This window comes from Nycticebus coucang, chromosome 17, assembly GCF_027406575.1.
Source record: "Nycticebus coucang isolate mNycCou1 chromosome 17, mNycCou1.pri, whole genome shotgun sequence".
Taxonomy (NCBI): Eukaryota; Metazoa; Chordata; class Mammalia; order Primates; family Lorisidae; genus Nycticebus; species Nycticebus coucang.
In genome coordinates this window covers 29,457,167-29,475,982 of record NC_069796.1, presented here as the reverse complement: position 1 = coordinate 29,475,982, position 18,816 = coordinate 29,457,167, and the positions used below count along the sequence as shown (strand labels likewise).

Here is an 18,816-nt window from a genome sequence, read left to right as displayed (position 1 = left end):
ATGGAGAAATTAAATACTTTAATGACATTCATATGTTGAAGAAATTTGCCATAAACAAACCAGCTCTTCAGGATATTCTCAGACCTATCCTCCATGATGACCAGCCCAATCCTCTACCACAAAAGTAAACTCACTCACAAACTTTTGATCAAACTCCAACTTCCACAGTGGCGAAAGGATCATAAATGTCCATTGTACTTTCGAAAAACTCGATACCCAAAATTTTACCAAACATATCAATGTTCTCCATTAATGTGAACGGCTTAAACTGTCCTCTAAAGAAGCACAGGTTAGGTGACTAGATACAAAAACTCAGACCAAATATTTGCTGCATACAAGAGTCACATCTTACCTTAAAAGATAAATATAGACTCAGGGTGAAAGGATGGTCATCCATATTTCAGGCAAATGGTAATCAGAAAAAAGCAGGTGTTGCAATTCTATTTGCAGACACAATAGGCTTTAAACCAACAAAAGTAAAGAAGGATAAGAATGGTCACTTCATATTTGTTAAGGATAATACTCAATATATTGAGATTTCAATTATGAATATTTATGCACCCAACCAGAATGCACCTCAATTTATAAGAGAAACTCTAACAGACATGAGCAACATGATTTCCTCCAGCTCATCACAGTTGGAGATTTCAACATTCCTTTAGCAGTGTTGGATCGATCCTCCAATAAGAAGCTGAGCAAAGAAATTTTAGATTTAAACCTAACCATCCAACACTTGGATTTAGCAGACATCTACAGAACATTTCATCCCAACAAAACTGAATACGCATAATTCTCATCAGCCCACAGAACATACTCCCAAATCGATCACATCTTAGGTCACAAGTCTAACCTCAGTAAATTGAAAGGCATAGAAATTATTATTATTATTTTTGTGTGTGTGGTTTTTTTGGTTGGGGCTGGGTTTGAACCCGCCACCTCCGGCATATGGGACTGGCGCCCTACTCCTTGAGCCACAGATGCCACCCAGGAATAGAAATTATTCCTTGCATCCTCTCGGATCACCATGGAATAAAAGTTGAACTCAGTAACAACAGGAATCTGCATCCTCATATATAAACATGGAAGCTAAATAACCTTATGCTGAATAATAGCTGGGTCAGAAATGAGATTCAGAAGGAAATCGCCAAATTTTTGGAACAAAAACAAAATGAAGACACGAATTATCAGAACCTCTGGGATACCGCAAAGGCAGTCCTAAAAGGGAAATTTATCGCACTGCAAGCCTTCCTCAAGAGAACGGAAAAGAGGAAGTTAACAACTTAATGGGACATCTCAAGCAACTGGAAAAGGAAGAACATTCCAACCCCAAACCCAGTAGAAGAAAAGAAATAACCAAAATTAGAGCAGAATTAAATGAAATTGAAAACAAAAGAATTATACAACAGATCAATAAATCAAAAAGTTGGGTTTTTGAAAAGGTCAATGAAATAGATAAACCTTTGGCTAACCTAACCAGGAAAAAAAGAGTAAAATCTCTAATTTCATTAATCAGAAACGACAAAGATGAAATAACAACAGACTCCTCAGAAATTCAAAAAATCCTTTATATTACAAGAAACTTTATTCTCAGAAATATGAAAATGTTAAGTAAATTGACCAATACTTGGAAGCATGTCACCTTCCAAGACTTCACCAGAATCAAGTGGAAATGTTGAACAGGCCAATATCAAGTTCTGAAATAGCATCAAACATATGATATCTCCCTAAAAAGAAAAGCCCGGGACCAGATGGCCTCACATCAGAATTCTACCAAAGCTTTAAAGAGGAACTAGTACCTATATTACTCAACTTGTTCCAAAATGTAGAAAAAGAAGGAAGACTACCCAACACGTTCTATGAAGCAAACATCACCCTGATCCCCAAACCAGGAAAAGACCCAACAAGAAAAGAAAATTATAGGCCAATATCACTAATGAATTTAGATGCAAATATATTCAACAAGATCCTAACAAACAGAATCCAGCAACATATCAAACAAATTATACACCATGACCAAGTGGGTTTTATCCCAGGGTCTCAAGGCTGGTTTAATATACATACATATATAAGTATAATCCAGCACATAAACAAATTAAAAAACAAAGACCATATGATTCTCTCGATTGATGCAGAAAAAGCTTTTGATAATATCCAGCATCCCTTCATGATCAGAACACTTAAAAAAATTGGTAGCCGGGCGTTCTGGCGGGCGCCTGTAGTCCCAGCTGCTTGGGCGGCTGCGGCAAGAGAATCGCGTAAGCCCAGGAGTTGGAGGTTGCTGTGAGCTGTGTGATGCCATGGCACTCTACCTAGGGCCATAAAGTGAAACTTGGTCTCTACAAAAAAAAAAAAAAAAAAGAAAGAAAATTGGTACAGAAGGGACATTTCTTAAACTGATAGAGGCCATCTACAGCAAAACCACAGCCAATATTGTATTGAATGGAGTTAAACTGAAATCACTTCCACTCAGATCAGGAACCAGACAAGGCTGCTGCCCATTGTCTCCACTGCTCTTTAACATTGTAATGGAAGTTTTAGCCATTGCAATTAGGGAAGAAAAGACAATCAAGGGTATCCATATAGGGTCAGAATAAATCAAACTCGCTCTTCGCAGATGATATGATTGTATATCTGGAAAACACCAGGAATTCTACTACAAAACTCTTAGAAGTGATCAAGGAATACAGCAGCATCTCAGATTACAGAATCAACATTCATAAACTGGTAGCCTTTATATATACCAACAATAGTCAAGCTGGAAAAATAGTTAAGGACTCTATTCTGTTCACAGTAGTGCCAAAGAAGATGAAATATTTGAGAGTTTATCTAACAAAAGACGTGAAAGATCTCTATAAAGAGAACTATGAAACTCTAAGAAATAGCCGAAAACATTAACAAATGGAAAAACATACCTTGCTTATAACTGGGAAGAATCAACATTGTTAAAATGTCCATACTACCCAAAGCAATATACAATTTTAATGCAATCCCTATTAAAGCTCCACTGTCATACTTCAAAGATCTTGAAAAAATACTTCGTTTTATATGGAATCAGAAAAAAACCTCGAATATCCAAGACATTACTCAGAAATAAAAACAAAGCAGGAGGAATCACGCTACCAGACCTCAGACTATACTATAAATCAATAGTGATCAAAACAGCTTGGTACTAGGCGGCGCCTATGGCTCAGTGAGTAGGGCACCGGCCCCATATGCCAAGGGTGGCAGGTTCAAACCCAGCCCCGGCCAAACTGCAACAAAAAAAATAGCCAGGCGTTGTGGCGGGCACCTGTAGTCCCAGCTGCTTGGGAGGCTGAGGCAAGAGAATCAAGTAAGCCCAAGAGTTGGGGGTTGCTGTGAGCCGTGTGACGCAACAGTACTCTACCCGAGGGCAGTACAGTGAGACTGTCTCTACAGAAAAAAAACAGCTTGGTACTGGCACAAAAACAGAGAAGTAGATGTCTGGAACAGAATAGAGAACCAAGAGATGAATCCAGCTACTTACTGTTATCTGATCTTCGACAAGCCAATTAAAAACGTTCAGTGGGGAAAAGATTCCATATTTAACAAATGGTGCTGGGTGAACTGGCTGGCGACCTGTAGAAGACTGAAACTGGACCCACACCTTTCACCAATAACTAAGATATTTAAACTTAAGACATGAAACTATAAAAATACTAGAAGAGAGTGCAGGGGAAAACCCTTGAAGAAATCGGTCTGGGCAAGTATTTTATAAGGAGAACCCCCTGGGCAAATGAAGCAGCTTCAAGAATGCACTACTGGGACCTGATCAAACTAAAAAGTTTCTGCACAGCCAAGACAGCCCTCAAAATGGGAGAAGATATTTGCAAGTTATGTCTCCGACAAAGGTTTAATAACCAGAATCCAGAGAACTTAAACGTATAAGCAAGAAAAGAACAAGTGCTCTCATCGCAGGCTGGCCAAGAGACTTGAAGAGAAACTTCTCTGAATTAGACAGGCACACGGCCTACAGACATATGAAAAAATGCTCATCTTTAATCATCAGAGAAATGCAAATCAAAACTACCTTGAGATACCATCTAACTCCAGTAAGATTAGCGCCTATCACAAAATCCCAAGACCAGAGATGTTGGCGTGGATGTGGAGAAAAGGGAACACTTCTACACTGCTGGTGGGAATGAAAATTAATACATTCCTTTTGGAAAGATGTGTGGAGAACACTAGAGATCTAAAAATAGACCTGCCATTCAATCCTATAATTCCTCTACTAGGTATATACCCAGAAGACCAAAAATCACATTATAACAAAGATATTTGTACCAGAATGTTTACTGCAGCCCAATTCATAATTGCTAAATCATGGAAAAAGCCCAAGTGCCCATCGATCCACGAATGGATTAATAAACTGTGGTATATGTACACCATGGAATATTATGCAGCCTTAGAGAAAGATGGAGACTTTACCTCTTTCGTGTTTACATGGATGGAGCTGGAACACATTCTTCTCATGGAAGAAAAAGTATCCAATGTACTCAGCCCTGCTATGAAACCGATTTATGGCTTTTGTATGAAACCTAAGAATATGGGGAAGGGGGAGAGGAAGGGGAGGATGGGCGAAGGGAGGGTGATTGGTGGGAGTACACCTGCGGTGCATCTTACAAGGGTACATGTGAAACTCAGTAAATGTAAAATATAAATGTCTTAACACAATAACTAAGAAAATGCCTGGAAGGCTCTGTCAACCAGTGTGATGAAAATGCTTCAAACTGTGCATAAAACCAGTGTATGGTGCCCCAGGATCGCATTAATGTACACGGTTATGATTTAATAATAAAAAAAAGAATTCCTAATTTTATTATTTCATTTTAATTCACTAAAATCCTATTTTTAGTCTAAGGACAAGATACTTCAACATGGCAAATTAGATATTTGATACCTTTTTTGTTTGTTTAGCAAGCCCTGGCTGGGTTCAAACCCACCACCCCTGGTGCACAGGGCCAGTGCTCTAACCATTGACCTAAGGGTACCCAGAGACCTTTTTTTTTTTCTTTGAGAGTCTCACTCCATTGTCCTGGGTAGAGTACCATGGTATCATAGATCACAGCAACCTCAAACTCTCGGACTCAGCCAATCCTCTTGCCTCAGCTTCCCAAGTTGCTGGAACCACAGGAGCCTGCCACAACACCCGACTAATTTTTCTATTTTTAGTAGAGATGAGGTCTCACCCTTGCTCAGGCTGGTCTCGAACTCCTGAGCTCAAGCAGTCCACCTGCCTTGGCCTCCTCAAGTGCTAGGATTGTAGGTGTGAGCCACTACACCCAGACACCTTTTTTTACTAAAAAATCAGTTATCACCACAGTTGACAGACCAACCTTGGAGACACAGAATGTTAATACATATTTAAAACTTATATATTTAAAACTGATTTTTACTTACCTTACTCTCATCTTACTTTATGCAAGTTTTCTTTTGTTTTTTTTTTTTTGCAGGTTTTGGCAGGGGCCAGGCTTGTACCTGCCACACCGGGTATATGGGGCCAGCACCTTACTCCTTGAAACACAGGAGCTGTATTTCATATTTAAGTTTTTTTAATAAATCCCATTTCCCATTTTCATTCTTACTAGGCATTTATTAAATTATAAGGTAAACTGTAAAGCTCAAGATTACAATTATAGAAATGTAAAACCACTTTTAAAGTGAAAAGTGAGAAAACTGTTTTTGCACGATAGGGATCATAACTGAAAATACAAGAATGTAAACTTGTGTGCTTTAAGTGAGCTCTGATAATTCCTAGGAAGAAAAAACAAAATGAAGTGAAAGGAAAAACCAGCCAGGATTGAAAGAAGACATTTATTGAATCAAAATCAATACTTTCTTTTTAATAACTGCAAGCCAACACTGAACTCACTTTATTCAAGGATGAACACAATGTACAAAAAAAGTATGCTTATATTATAAAAATAAGTCCATTTTATCTTCTGGGTACTGACCAGAAGTTATTTTAACCAAAATCAAGGCAAACTTGTTCTCTATAATGAAACTGCTATAATTTAGTAACTAAAGTGAAAGCTGATGTACTCACAAAGTATTTTCAAAGGTCCACTGATAATGCTGAGCCCAATGTTAATGACCACCAGCGTTTTCACTCTGCTTCCTGGCACCACTGCATGCCTGCTGCATGGGAAAGTACTCTCTCCTTACAGAACGCAGATCATTGCCAACAGAATCCATGTGATTAAATCTTTAGTTTCCCTTGTAACATATATTTCAGCAAAGTATTAACAGAATAATGACTTTTGAGTAGTAAAACCCCAATTAGCTTCAATTTAAAAACGAGATAGGTTGCTGTGGGGCACAAATGGCCTCCGAAGCAATCCCATTTATGAATGTGGAAAGCTGCCCCCCTTCACCCTCTCAACTATTCTCAACCATCCCTTAAAAAATGCAAGTCCAAGGTTAAGACCTAATTTCTTTTGTACTTTTATTTCTTGGTTTTCCTGGCACCTTCCCAGGCACCACTAGCATCTGTTCTTGTCTAAAGTGTAGCTACTGTAGCTGTGGAGTTAGTGGCAGCTGCACAACAGGGGCCCCTCCGTGGAGATAGATACACCCCCACACTTCCTGTCCTTGGAGCTGTGGGGAAGACAGCAATCGGAAAAAAGAAGAAAATGAAATCATGAGTTGGGAAAAGGGACCAGGGCTCCCTGTATTTATGACAAGTCAAATAACTGTACTAATATAAAGAATCAAAATAGAAGTAGACTAAATAGCATCAGTGCTGCTTATGCCAACAAAATCCAATCTGTCTTTCAAAGAGCTTGCATACAGCAACGTCCCTGGCAAGAAACTGGCCCTGGCTGAGCAAAATTACAAGGGTACTCAGGCAAATTCTAGAATGCAATGTCTACACAGTACATTACAGTTTATAAGTTATTAATCAAATTGTAAAATGCCTATTTTGAAGGGTCCATATGTCTTTCCTTGACAGATTCTCTCTAGGCTTGAGATTGAATTTATGAAGATTCAAAATTGCAAACTACAAGGTGCCCACTGGACTGGCTAAATTAAATTCGAAATAAATGGAAGAGAAGTGGTTTCACGTTTTGCCTACATAAACCTAACATTTACTCAGTTACCTGTTTCACAGAAAACTGGAGACCAAGCTTAAGGTAAAGGGTATAAATGAAAGCAGAAGAGAAAAGGATCACAGTTCCTTTCTTCAATTACCTAATCCCTATAGCTCTGTAAGTTTTCAAGTAAGCCCCTTTGTTGCATGAAATGTTAATCTCACTAAATGTAGTTAGACTAAGGCATGAATTGGATGTAGGATTTAAACATTTTAATGAGAACACAAACCACTGACTCTGGCTTAACACTACGGTCTAAGAGGAAGAAGAAACCTTTACAAAAATATATGAAATACACAAAATTTGTGGAAGATAAACATATATTGGAACCTGAGCAAAGGCTTCTCACCAATACCATAAAAAGTCGCCCTACTGGTTGTTTTCACTGACAAAAATTCAGGCGGGTCAGTGTGTTGCTCTTGGCAACTTCCTGCCCCCCAAATACATAGAATACAGAAAGGCCAATGACTCTGGGGGTCTGCAGTTAGCAATGTAGGCCAGAATTTCAACAAACTGCTTCTGGAAACAACTGGATACCAGAATATAAAAGAATAAGTACACAAAGAAATGAACAGCTACTAGGTGAAGATGTTCAGAATCAGACTGGAAGAGAAGATTACCACAACACTCAGACACAACCACACCTGTTCACAATCACAGGTCCTCGCTCTCAAAATAAATATACTGAACATTTACAACAGAATGAATGCCTTATGAATGCAAGCTTCTCTTTTATTGCAATTCTAATCAAACAGACAAAAAGTCATACTTCTAAAATAAGCTACAAGTTCTCTCTCTCTGTGTAGATGACGTGCCTTGGTGCCACAGCTAAACTTTCTCTATTTAATAGCAGCAGTATCATCAGCCCAGGGCAGCAAAGAAATTTTCATTTCTGGCATCCCATGGGCTCCCACCAAAACAACTTCATAAAGCATCAGATAATCTATTCTGCTGAAGTTTTAAAAACAAATAAAAATGATCATTGTGCTTGTGGGTCTCAAACCTTCACCAAAATATACATAAATGGTGGTTAAGTTAACAAATAATAGCAGGTCCTTCTAATAAAATCATAAGGCAGAGGGTTGGCAGTGAATAGAAAAATGTTTTAAATAGAAAAAAACTGCAAAATGGCACTAGCATTCACAAAAAATCATGCGAAGATCAGATCCATATTGATTAAACATTAGAAATTCAGCTACAATCCAAAGAATGCTGTCCGTTGAGTCCAAAGGCATGCAAGCCAGCTGAAGGAAATGCAGGGTTTATTCGACAGTATCTTCTTCAGAGCAGAACAGTAACGTGTCACTGGAGTAATCACAAGGGGGTGAAGGAGATGGCATCACACTTCTTTGTGTAATTTCTTTGTGTAATTAAAAATAAAAGAAACCACAATCACAAGACAAAAAAATAGAGAATAGTGGACAGAGGAAATATAGAAATTCATAATGACCTATAAAATCAAAAGAAAAATTCAAATTATTTTTATACTTAAAGGGATCCTTTTTAAAAGTATTTTTTTCTTTAAAAAATTTATAATGTAAGATTTATAAATAATAAAGTGTTAACTATGAAATTACTTCATTATTCATGACATTACTTGCAGTATCGATACTCAAAATAATAATTTCAATCTTGTTTAAAGAACACATAAGAAACATCTTGTCACCAGAATCTCAGGTAAAGCCCCCTTCCCAACCAGATGGTTAAAGCATTTAAAGTTCTTTATAAGGAAAAGAACTACCTAAATCTTATATTCAAAAAGCAGAAACTGTACCTAGGTGAATAATTTTTATTTTATCGGTAAGCTTACAATTAAAAAAAAATAAGAAAACAAAATATATGTTTAATCTAAGACTTAATTAATGTTATCCATGGTGTCAGATGTGGACCATGTCTGGCCTTGAGGTCCCAGCCCCACATTTGAGACACTCACTGGAGAGGGGCCCAGGGTTATCCCGCCTTCGTGTCCACAAGCTGCATCTGCACATTGGCAGACATCCCGCCTCCATATCCACCCTTGGACTGCATTTGGTTCTGAATGGAGCTAACCTAAAATGAGACAAAAACAGAACACAACAAAACCAAGTCAGGAACTAGATCCAGTACAACTAAAGGGTTTCGAAGACATTACAGCTGGGCTGCTTTCTTCAGAAGGACACTTTCATTGAAAAGAAATGCCTGGGGGCTTTTAATAGGCTTTAACAAAATTTTCTACTTATAAGGGCAAATAGTGAGGCTAGGAATTTAAAAACTTTTTTGCAACAACCCCCTACTTTCTTTCCCTGTTACAAAAAATATACAGATCAATTCAACTTGCTGGCTCCTGAATCTCAAATACCTTCTTTGTTGGAGACAAGAGTCTCACTCTGTCACCCTAAGTAAAGTACCAGGGTATCACAGCTCACAGCAACCTCAGTCTCTTGGGCTCGAGATCCTCTTACCTCAGCCTTCTGAGTAGCTGGAACTACAGGCACCTGCCATGACACCCACCTAGTTTTTCTATTTTTAGTAGAGAGGGGGTCTCAGTCTTGTTTAGGCTGGTCTCGAACTCCTAAGCTAGGAGATCCACCTGCTTCAGCCTCCCAGAACGCTAGGCTTACAGGCGTGAGCCAGCACAACTGGCCTTAATCTCAAATATCTTAAGTTATTGACACCTCACACATATGATCACCTTGGTTACTTAAAAACTAAAAAAACATGAATGAAACTGGACCAGCCAATGATACATCTTCAAAGTCTATGGGATAAAATTTACAGGCTTAATAAATTCTGATAAAAGCAAAAAATGTCCAAGAATCCAAAGATAGATTGTACTCACAGTTTATCCCTTAATGTTGTTAGTGGATGAACTACTTAGGTCCTTTGAATAGCTGAAGTATTGTCTGTAAAGTGGTTAACATGATAATCTCTCCTAACCACTTTACATGGCTGTTTCCTCCGAGATTTGGAGATAGATGCTGGGATGTTTTCTTACTTTTTGCATTTGAAACACTGGCACATAAAGTCATTTGCAAATTGTGAAGTGCTTTCAGTGTGTCATTATTCCAACCTTAGGCTGCATAAATTAGAAGCAGTATGGAGGCAGAGAATTAGAGAGTCAGGCTAGATTAGCAGAAGAGGAACAGAAACAGTAAGGAGATTTTGGAAGGTATGGCCTAACTGTGAAGAAAGTCTGAGCACTGGCAGTCTATCAGGGTATCATGCAGAACCAGTTCAAAGGGCCCTTCACACTTCCAGGACTTGGAGGTGACAGAGGGGAATGGGGCACCATCCTCCAACACCTAGTGAGCACATAAAATAGTGATCTCACTTTGTCACTGGTGATCCTGAGTCACTATACCAGGTTTAAAGTAATAAAACTTGCTCAGGTCACTTTTGGAGTTAGGCAAGTTTAATCATTTATTATAATAGAAAAGACTAGCAAGGCTCCGCCCTTAGCACAGTGGTTATGGTGTCAGCCACATACACTGAAGGTGGCGGGTTCAAACCTGACCAGAGCCAACTAACCAACAATGACAACTGCAACAAAAAATGGCTGGGCACTGTGGCAGGCGCCTGTGGTCTTAGCTACTTGGGAGGCTGAGGCAGGAGAATTGCTTGAGCCCAAGAGTTTGAGGTTGCTGTGATGCCCCGGCACTCTATCGAGACTATGTTTTAAAAAAAAAAGAAAGCCTATATCACAAAATCCCAAGACCAGAAATGTTGGCGCAGATGTGGAGAAAAGGGAACATTTTGCACTGCTGGTGGGAATGCAAATTAATACATTCCTTTTGGAAAGAGATATGGAGAACACTTAGAGATCTAAAAATAGATCTGCCATTCAATCCTGTAATCCCTCTACTGGGCATATACCCAGAAGACCAAAAATCACATCATAACAAAGACATTTGTACCAGAATGTTTATTGCAGCCCTATTCATAATTGCTAAGTCATGGAAGAAGCCCAAGTGCCCATCGATCCACGAATGGATTAATAAATTGTGGTATATGTACACCATGGACTATTATGCAGCCTTAAAGAAAGATGGAGACTTTACCTCTTTCATGTTTACATGGATGGAGCTGGAACATATTCTTCTTAGCGAAGTATCTCAAGAATGGCAGAAAAAGTATCCAATGTACTCAGCCCTACTATGAAACTAATTTAGGGTTTTCACATGAAAGCTATAACCCAGTTACAACCTAAGAATAGGGGGAAGGGGGAAAGGGGGGGGGGAGGTGGGTAGAGGGAAGGGGATTGCTGGGATTACACCAGCGGTGCATCTTACAAGGGTATATGTGAAACTTGGTAAATGTGGAATGTAAGTGTCTTGGCACAGTAACTGACAGAATGCCAAGAAGGCTATGTTAACCAGTGTGATGAAAGTGTGTCAAACGGTCTGTGAAGCTAGTGAATGATGCCCCATGATCATATCAATGTACACAGCTGTGATTTAATAAAAAGAAAAGAAAAGGAAAAGAACAGCAAAATGTAAAATGTATAGCTTTACCTAGATCAAAAGGCATCACATGAGAAAACATGTTTGGCTCATAAGTGGGTACATTTTTACTGATCTGGAACATTTACTTATGTGGAACATCTTATTCCAATGGTATCAGATAATAAGGTGTTATTACAGTAATATCTGTTTGCATTAACCAAATGACATTAGGTAAGAGTATATGAAAAAGAAACTGCAATCTATAGGCTTTTTTTTAAGTAAATGTGGTCAGTTAATACAGTGTAAAAAGGGCCTAGCTTGCCGTATATACTAGTTCCAATTCATTAACTGTCCCCTCACAGTAAGTAAGATCACATTTAGGGAGCACAAACTTCAATTTCAGCCCTGAATGATTTTTCACCCAACATCCAGCAATATCTTCGTGTTTTACATTGTTCATTTACAATGCCACGCAGGGTGGGCATTCCTCCTTTCTTTGGGATGCCCCGCCTCGCTCCTTTTCTCTCTTCTCCATCGTCCTTCCTTTCGCTCTGCTCGCTGCTTTCTCTCTTCTCTCCCCCCACTCTCTTCCCTCTCTCTAATATAAAATAAACTTAAGACTTTCACATCCTATCACCCTCTGTAGATTCTAATTAAGAAAAAAAGTGTTTTTTCATACCAAAGTCGTTTCTTCAATTTTAAACTAAAAGATTCAAATTCTCTAATAAGTAACTTTTCAGTGTTGAACCTGAAAGTATTATTACGAATACATGATCGGACAATTAAGTTTGCAAACTCGTACTAGAAAAAGTGCTACATACCTCACTGTTGAACATCACTACGGTCACCTTCCAAGTCCTCCTCTCAGCCATCTGATGACCACAGTGACATTCAGCAATGAGGTAAGTAGCACTTTTTCTAGGATGAGTTTGCAAACTTAATTGTCTGACCTTGTAATTTAACACAATTGGGTTATATTATTAAAATGGTCACAGAAATCTTTTCTGGCAAGTAGTTAATATAAAAAATATACTTAGAGGAAAAAAGAAATTGTACTCAGTGTACAGGAGAAGCAAGGCTGATTCTCACGAATCAAGACACACTCATGACACCAAGTGCTCAGTTCTTAAGACAAACTTAAGAGACACTATTTCTTTGGATAAACAGAACACCTATTTATGGTTTTGTCTCATTTTCACTAGTACTGGATAGGAGAATATAACTTCTCTCACAAAGTCAGGTTTATCAAGTTAGAACTACCAGTGATTCTTTCAAGAAATTTACCGACTCAATGACACCCTTCTTAACAGTGAGTTCAGTGCTCTGTGAGAGGTGAGTGCTGAGTATGGCCTTTTAGAGATAAGAAACTCATATGTGAAATGACTACCGAAAGCCTTTGGGAGACACATTTGGTTCTAAAGTCCACTTTGTAGCAGAGAAGGCTGCCGAGAAGAGTACACTAGCTGAGGTCCCATCTTAACCCTGCATCTAAGGTAAAGGGGCAGATGACGGGGAAGCCACATAAAGGACAGCCCTGGAGCCCCACCTAAAATTACAGCAAGCACAAGAGGAAGGTAACCAATGACAAACTTTTCATAGACACAAATGCCAGGAAGGCATCATAAAGAAAAATTTTAATTGTTCATAAACAAGATTTAAAAGGTTAACAAATACCATAAACTAAAATTTAATTTTCCCTCTATATTATACTTGGATTTTAAAAAATATCTTAAATTGGCAAAGATGACATCAGTAGATAAGAAAGAAAATTCATCATATGTAACAAATCTGAAGCCATTCATTCTATGTACATATTATAATAACCATATTAATAAAAGTAATAGGATCCCATTTGGTCTTTTCCCTACATGTTGATCCAGGAAACAAAGCAACTTGGCTCTATTTTGACAACATGACACCTCTTGCATTTCCATAAAAGCAGTCAAGTAAATCAAAGTACTTTTCCTACCTATTTAAAACAAACAAGCTGTTTCCTTTCCAGGAAGCTACAAATGTCATTCCTTTGCTTACCTAGTATAAGAAATGTGGCTGTTGTATCCAGGATACCCATCTACCTATTTTAAAAGTCTCTGTTCTCTTACTAAGTCTTTTGCTGATGCTATCTAGTAGGTCAGTATACAATGGATCATACCGTGGGGTATTTTTGGGACAGAGTCTCACTCTGTCGCCCAAGTTACAGTGCCTTGGTGTCAGCCTAGTTTGCAGCAATCTCAGACTCCTGGGTTCAAAGGATCCTTCGGCCTCAGCCTCCCAGAGTGCTAGGATTACAGGCATGAGCCAATGTGCCTGGCCCATAATTTTGTATTTATACAAACCTTACTAAGTTCTGGGTCTCAGCACCTTCGGGATCATCGCACTAGACCTTTGTATACTTTAGGCAGTGGGGAAAGAGGTCCTTGATGCTTACGGGCTTCTTAAAGGCAAAAGAGAGGCAGAGCCCTGATAAGAATTCTCTCTTGGGGCTCGGCACCTGTCGCTCCATGAGTAGGACACTGGCCACATACACGGAGGCTGGCAGGTCTGAACCCAGCCCATGCCAGAAAAAAGCCAGTGTTATGTTGGGCACCTGTAGTCCCAGATACTTGGGAAGCTGAGGCAAGAGAATTGCTTAAGCCCAAGAGTTTGAGGATGCTGTGAGCTGTGAAGCCACGGGGGTGACACAGTGAGACTGTCTCAAAAAGACAAAGAAACAGACTTCTCACTTGGAACTTACCTATTACACTACCTTCTGGTTTCCCTTAGATTAAGAAAAAAAAAAGGAGGAAATGGTAAATCTGAGGCCAATTGTGAAGTTCACTGAAACTTCTATGAAAATCAGATCTTCCATCCTTCTAGTTCTTCGTATCTTACTGCCAAATATGACATATTTTTGCTGCCTAGCCCTTAAGAGATACAAGCAAATTCCACTCTTGTTTAGTGCATGAGAATGTACAGTAAATAAATTATAAACATTCTAATATAAGACAAAGGCTAATATTTCATAAAGTACATAAAAATTTTAACAGAAGGCAATTAAGTGAACTTAAGAGAACAAAAGAAATTAAACATTATTAAAAAACTGATCTCCAAGCCCCATTGGTGGAAGCATGAGAATAGACAGGGTTTAACTTCCATTCTGGATTCTAAGCTTTAAAGTTGCAAAGTATTTATTCAAGAATAACGCAGCTAAGAAGAGTTTAGCAGTAGAAACAGAAACTAATACAATCGAACAACTACAGGACCTAGACCTGCTGCCTGACACCCACATCACCAGGACCTAGACCTGCTGCCCTGACACCCACATCATCAGGACCTAGGCCTGCTGCCCTGACACCCACATCATCAGGACCTAGACCTGTTGCGCTGACACCCACATCATCAGGACATAGACCTGCTGACCTGACACCCACATCATCAGGACCTAGACCTGCTGCCCTGACACCCACATCATCAGGACCTAGACCTGTTGCGCTGACACCCACATCATCAGGACATAGACCTGCTGACCTGACACCCACATCATCAGGACCTAGACCTGCTGCCCTGACACCCACATCATCAGGACCTAGACCTGCTGCCCTGACACCCACATCATCAGGACTAGACCTGCTGCCTGACACCCACATCATCAGGACCTAGGCCTGCTGCCCTGACACCCACATCATCAGGACCTAGACCTGCTGCCCTGACAACCACATCACCAGGACCTAGACCTGCTGCCTGACACCCACATCATCAGGACCTAGGCATGCTGCCCTGACACCCAAATCATCAGGACCTAGACCTGCTGCCCTGACACCCACATCATCAGGACTAGACCTGCTGCCCTGACACCCACATCATCAGGACCTAGACCTGCTGCCCTGACACCCACATTATCCAGACCTAGACCTGCTGCCCTGACACCCACATCATCAAGACCTAGACCTGCTGCCCTGACACCCACATCATCAGGACTAGACATGCTGCCCTGACACCCACATCATCAGGACTAGACCTGCTGCCCTGACACCCACCCACATCATCAGGACTAGACCTGCTGCCCTGACACCCACCCACATCATCAGGACTAGACCTGCTGCCCTGACACCCACCCACATCATCAGGACCTAGACCTGCTGCCCTGACACCCACATCATCAGGACCTAGACCTGCTGCTCTGACACCCACATCATCAGGACCTAGGCCTGCTGCCCTGACAACCACATCATCAGGACCTAGACCTCCTGCCCTGACACCCACATCATCAGGACCTAGGCCTGCTGCCCTGACACCCACATCATCAGGACCTAGACCTACTGCCCTGACACCCACATCGTCAGGACTAGACATGCTGCCCTGACACCCACCCACATCATCAGGACTAGACCTGCTGCCCTGACACCCACCCACATCATCAGGACTTAGACCTGCTGCCCTGACACCCACATCATCAGGACTAGACCTACTGCCCTGACACCCACATCATCAGGACCTAGACCTGCTGCCCTGACACCCACATTATCCAGACCTAGACCTGCTGCCCTGACACCCACATCATCAAGACCTAGACCTGCTGCCCTGACACCCACATCATCAGGACTAGACATGCTGCCCTGATACCCACATCATCAGGACCTAGACCTGCTGCCCTGACAACCACATCATCAGGACCTAGACCTGCTGCCCTGACAACCACATCATCAGGACCTAGACCTGCTGCCCTAACACCCACATCGTCAGGACCTAGACCTGCTGCCCTGACACCCACATCACCAGGACTTAGACCTGCTGCCCTGACACCCACATCATCAGGACCTAGACCTGCTGCCCTGACAACCACATCATCAGGGCCTAGACCTGCTGCCCTGACACCCACATCATCAGGACCTAGACCTGCTGCCCTGACACCCACATCATCAGGACCTAGACCTGCTGCCCTGACACCCACATCATCAGGACCTAGACCTTCAGGACCTAGACCTGCTGCCCTGACACCCACATCATCAGGACTAGACCTGCTGCTCTGACACCCACATCATCAGGACCTAGACCTGCTGCCCTGACACCCACATCATCAGGACCTAGACCTGCTGCCCTGACACCCACATCATCAGGACCTAGGCCTGCTGCCCTGACACCCACATCATCAGGACCTAGGCCTGCTGCCCTGACACCCACATCATCAGGACCTAGGCCTGCTGCCCTGACACCCACATCATCAGGACCTAGGCCTGCTGCCCTGACACCCACATCATCAGGACCTAGGCCTGCTGCCCTGACACCCACATCATCAGGACCTAGGCCTGCTGCCCTGACAACCAAATCATCAGGACCTAGACCTGTTGCCCTGACACCCACATTATCCAGACCTAGACCTGCTGCTCTGACACCCACATCGTCAGGACCTAGGCCTGCTGCCCTGACACCCACATCATCAGGACCTAGGCCTGCTGCTCTGACAACCACATCATCAGGACCTAGACCTGTTGCCCTGACACCCACATTATCCAGACCTAGACCTGCTGCTCTGACACCCACATCGTCAGGACCTAGGCCTGCTGCAGTGACACCCACATCATCAGGACCTAGACCTGCTGCCCTGACACCCACATCATCAGGACCTAGACCTGCTGCCCTGACGCCCACATCATCAGGACCTAGGCCTGCTGCCCTGACACCTACATCGTCAGGACCTAGGCCTGCTGCCCTGACACCTACATCATCAGGACCTAGGCCTGCTGCAGTGACACCTACATCATCAGGACCTAGACCAGCTGCCCTGACACCTACATCATCAGGACCTAGGCCTGCTGCCCTGACATCTGAATCATAAGGACCTGGACCTTGACAGTACTCATATGCATGTCCAGTCTATGAAAATTACGTCAGGTTAAAGAGGTGGTTAACTATGGAGGTTCTATTTACTTAACTTGGCAGATTAAAGGATTAATTTGTCATCATTAACGTTTTTCTCTTTTGCTCACTTGATGCTTTTATAGCTGCTGTCTACGAATTCATTTAGCAGAGTGTTATTAAAAACACATGTACTTATTACACAGCTTTCATGTGACTATACTCCATGGTCCTGTCTTCATGTTCCAAACAGCATACTTACTGAATTCATTCCACTGAAGAGGTCTCCTGATCCTACATGAGCCGTGTGTACAAAGTTTGTTGGCTCTCCAATCATACTTCGGTCAATCCGCCGTCGCCTTTTCTACAATATGGGGAACAGTGTGTTGAGAAAATGACCTTATTATCAAAAAACTTATTCTGCTGAGTTTATATACTATGGATGAATGACTCTGTTTAATAATACTACAAATTTGACTAGAACATAAAAACGCCTTTTAGACTGCCACAATTGCCTCTTTTGACGAAATCCTGGAAAGAAATGTGACCAAAAAATGATTAACAAAGCAAAATAATCAGTTATCTTTAGAAATTAATAGACCATTTGGTCTAGCTTTGTCCATCCATGGATTTGTGTAATAACCATTTAAGTTTTCTCCTTTTTAAAAAATGAAATATAAAATTATCAGTCACCATTACTGTTTAGCAGAAGATATGGTGTGATCTGAGCATAACACTCTTGATTTTAAATATCATTTTCTAGCTTTCATCAACATATTGATTATACAGGGTGGCAACGAAGTTTATGTGCAATTTTAAAAATGGGGGGGCACTATTTATATTTTACCCAATTACCTTTCCATGCGGGAATGAATCTGACATCCAGCTGACAGAGGTTAGGAACATTGATGGATTGGGGTCTAGTCCATTCACTGTTTTCTGTTATGTTCTGACTAGGAACAAAACCTTGTATAAACTCAACCAGGCTGAGTCTTATTGACGCTTCCTTATTTTTGACAACCAGTTCTTACAGGGTGCTAGGTCCTATTCCCAGTAACTTTTGCCACCAGCTAGTGTCCTTACTCCCACCAATATGCCCATCCTCCTCATCAGGGATATTTCCTTAATCTACTACTGTGTTTTACTAATGTTCTGAGATTTTTCCAAAGACAAAAGTGATTTTGCATCACTCTCAAGTTTTCCAGGGCCCCTTAGATACCATACTCCAATTGGGAGAGGCGATCGGCACAGCTGAGTTATGCCCTAATATCAGCTGTTTATCCCAGTTGACTTTCCTTTCAATAGTATACTACTACAGAAATTGCAACTTCCCCCCCAAACCAAGCCAAGTTATAAACTTGTGGGATTAGGCTGCCTTTGAACATAATATGTCAACATCCCTATCTATTGAAATGTTGGCATGATCCTAATAAGTCCTAAAATCTTATCAA

The 18,816-nt window shown here is 41.1% G+C and overlaps 1 protein-coding gene across 2 annotated transcripts in view; it reads right to left on the bottom strand.

Moving 5' to 3' along the window:
- Positions 1 to 5,813: 5,813 nt before the first annotated feature.
- CDC42SE2 (CDC42 small effector 2) overlaps positions 5,814 to 18,816 on the bottom strand; it is a 96,533-nt gene continuing 83,530 nt past the window's right edge. For both annotated transcript variants that reach the window (XM_053566667.1, XM_053566668.1), the window contains 3 exons: positions 17,628 to 17,729; positions 9,043 to 9,158; positions 5,814 to 8,559 (listed from right to left, as the gene is read on the bottom strand). In XM_053566667.1, the coding sequence (XP_053422642.1) occupies positions 9,060 to 9,158; positions 17,628 to 17,729 (201 nt within the window). In that variant the 3' untranslated portion in view covers positions 5,814 to 8,559; positions 9,043 to 9,059. The remainder of the gene's footprint in view (positions 8,560 to 9,042; positions 9,159 to 17,627; positions 17,730 to 18,816) is intronic.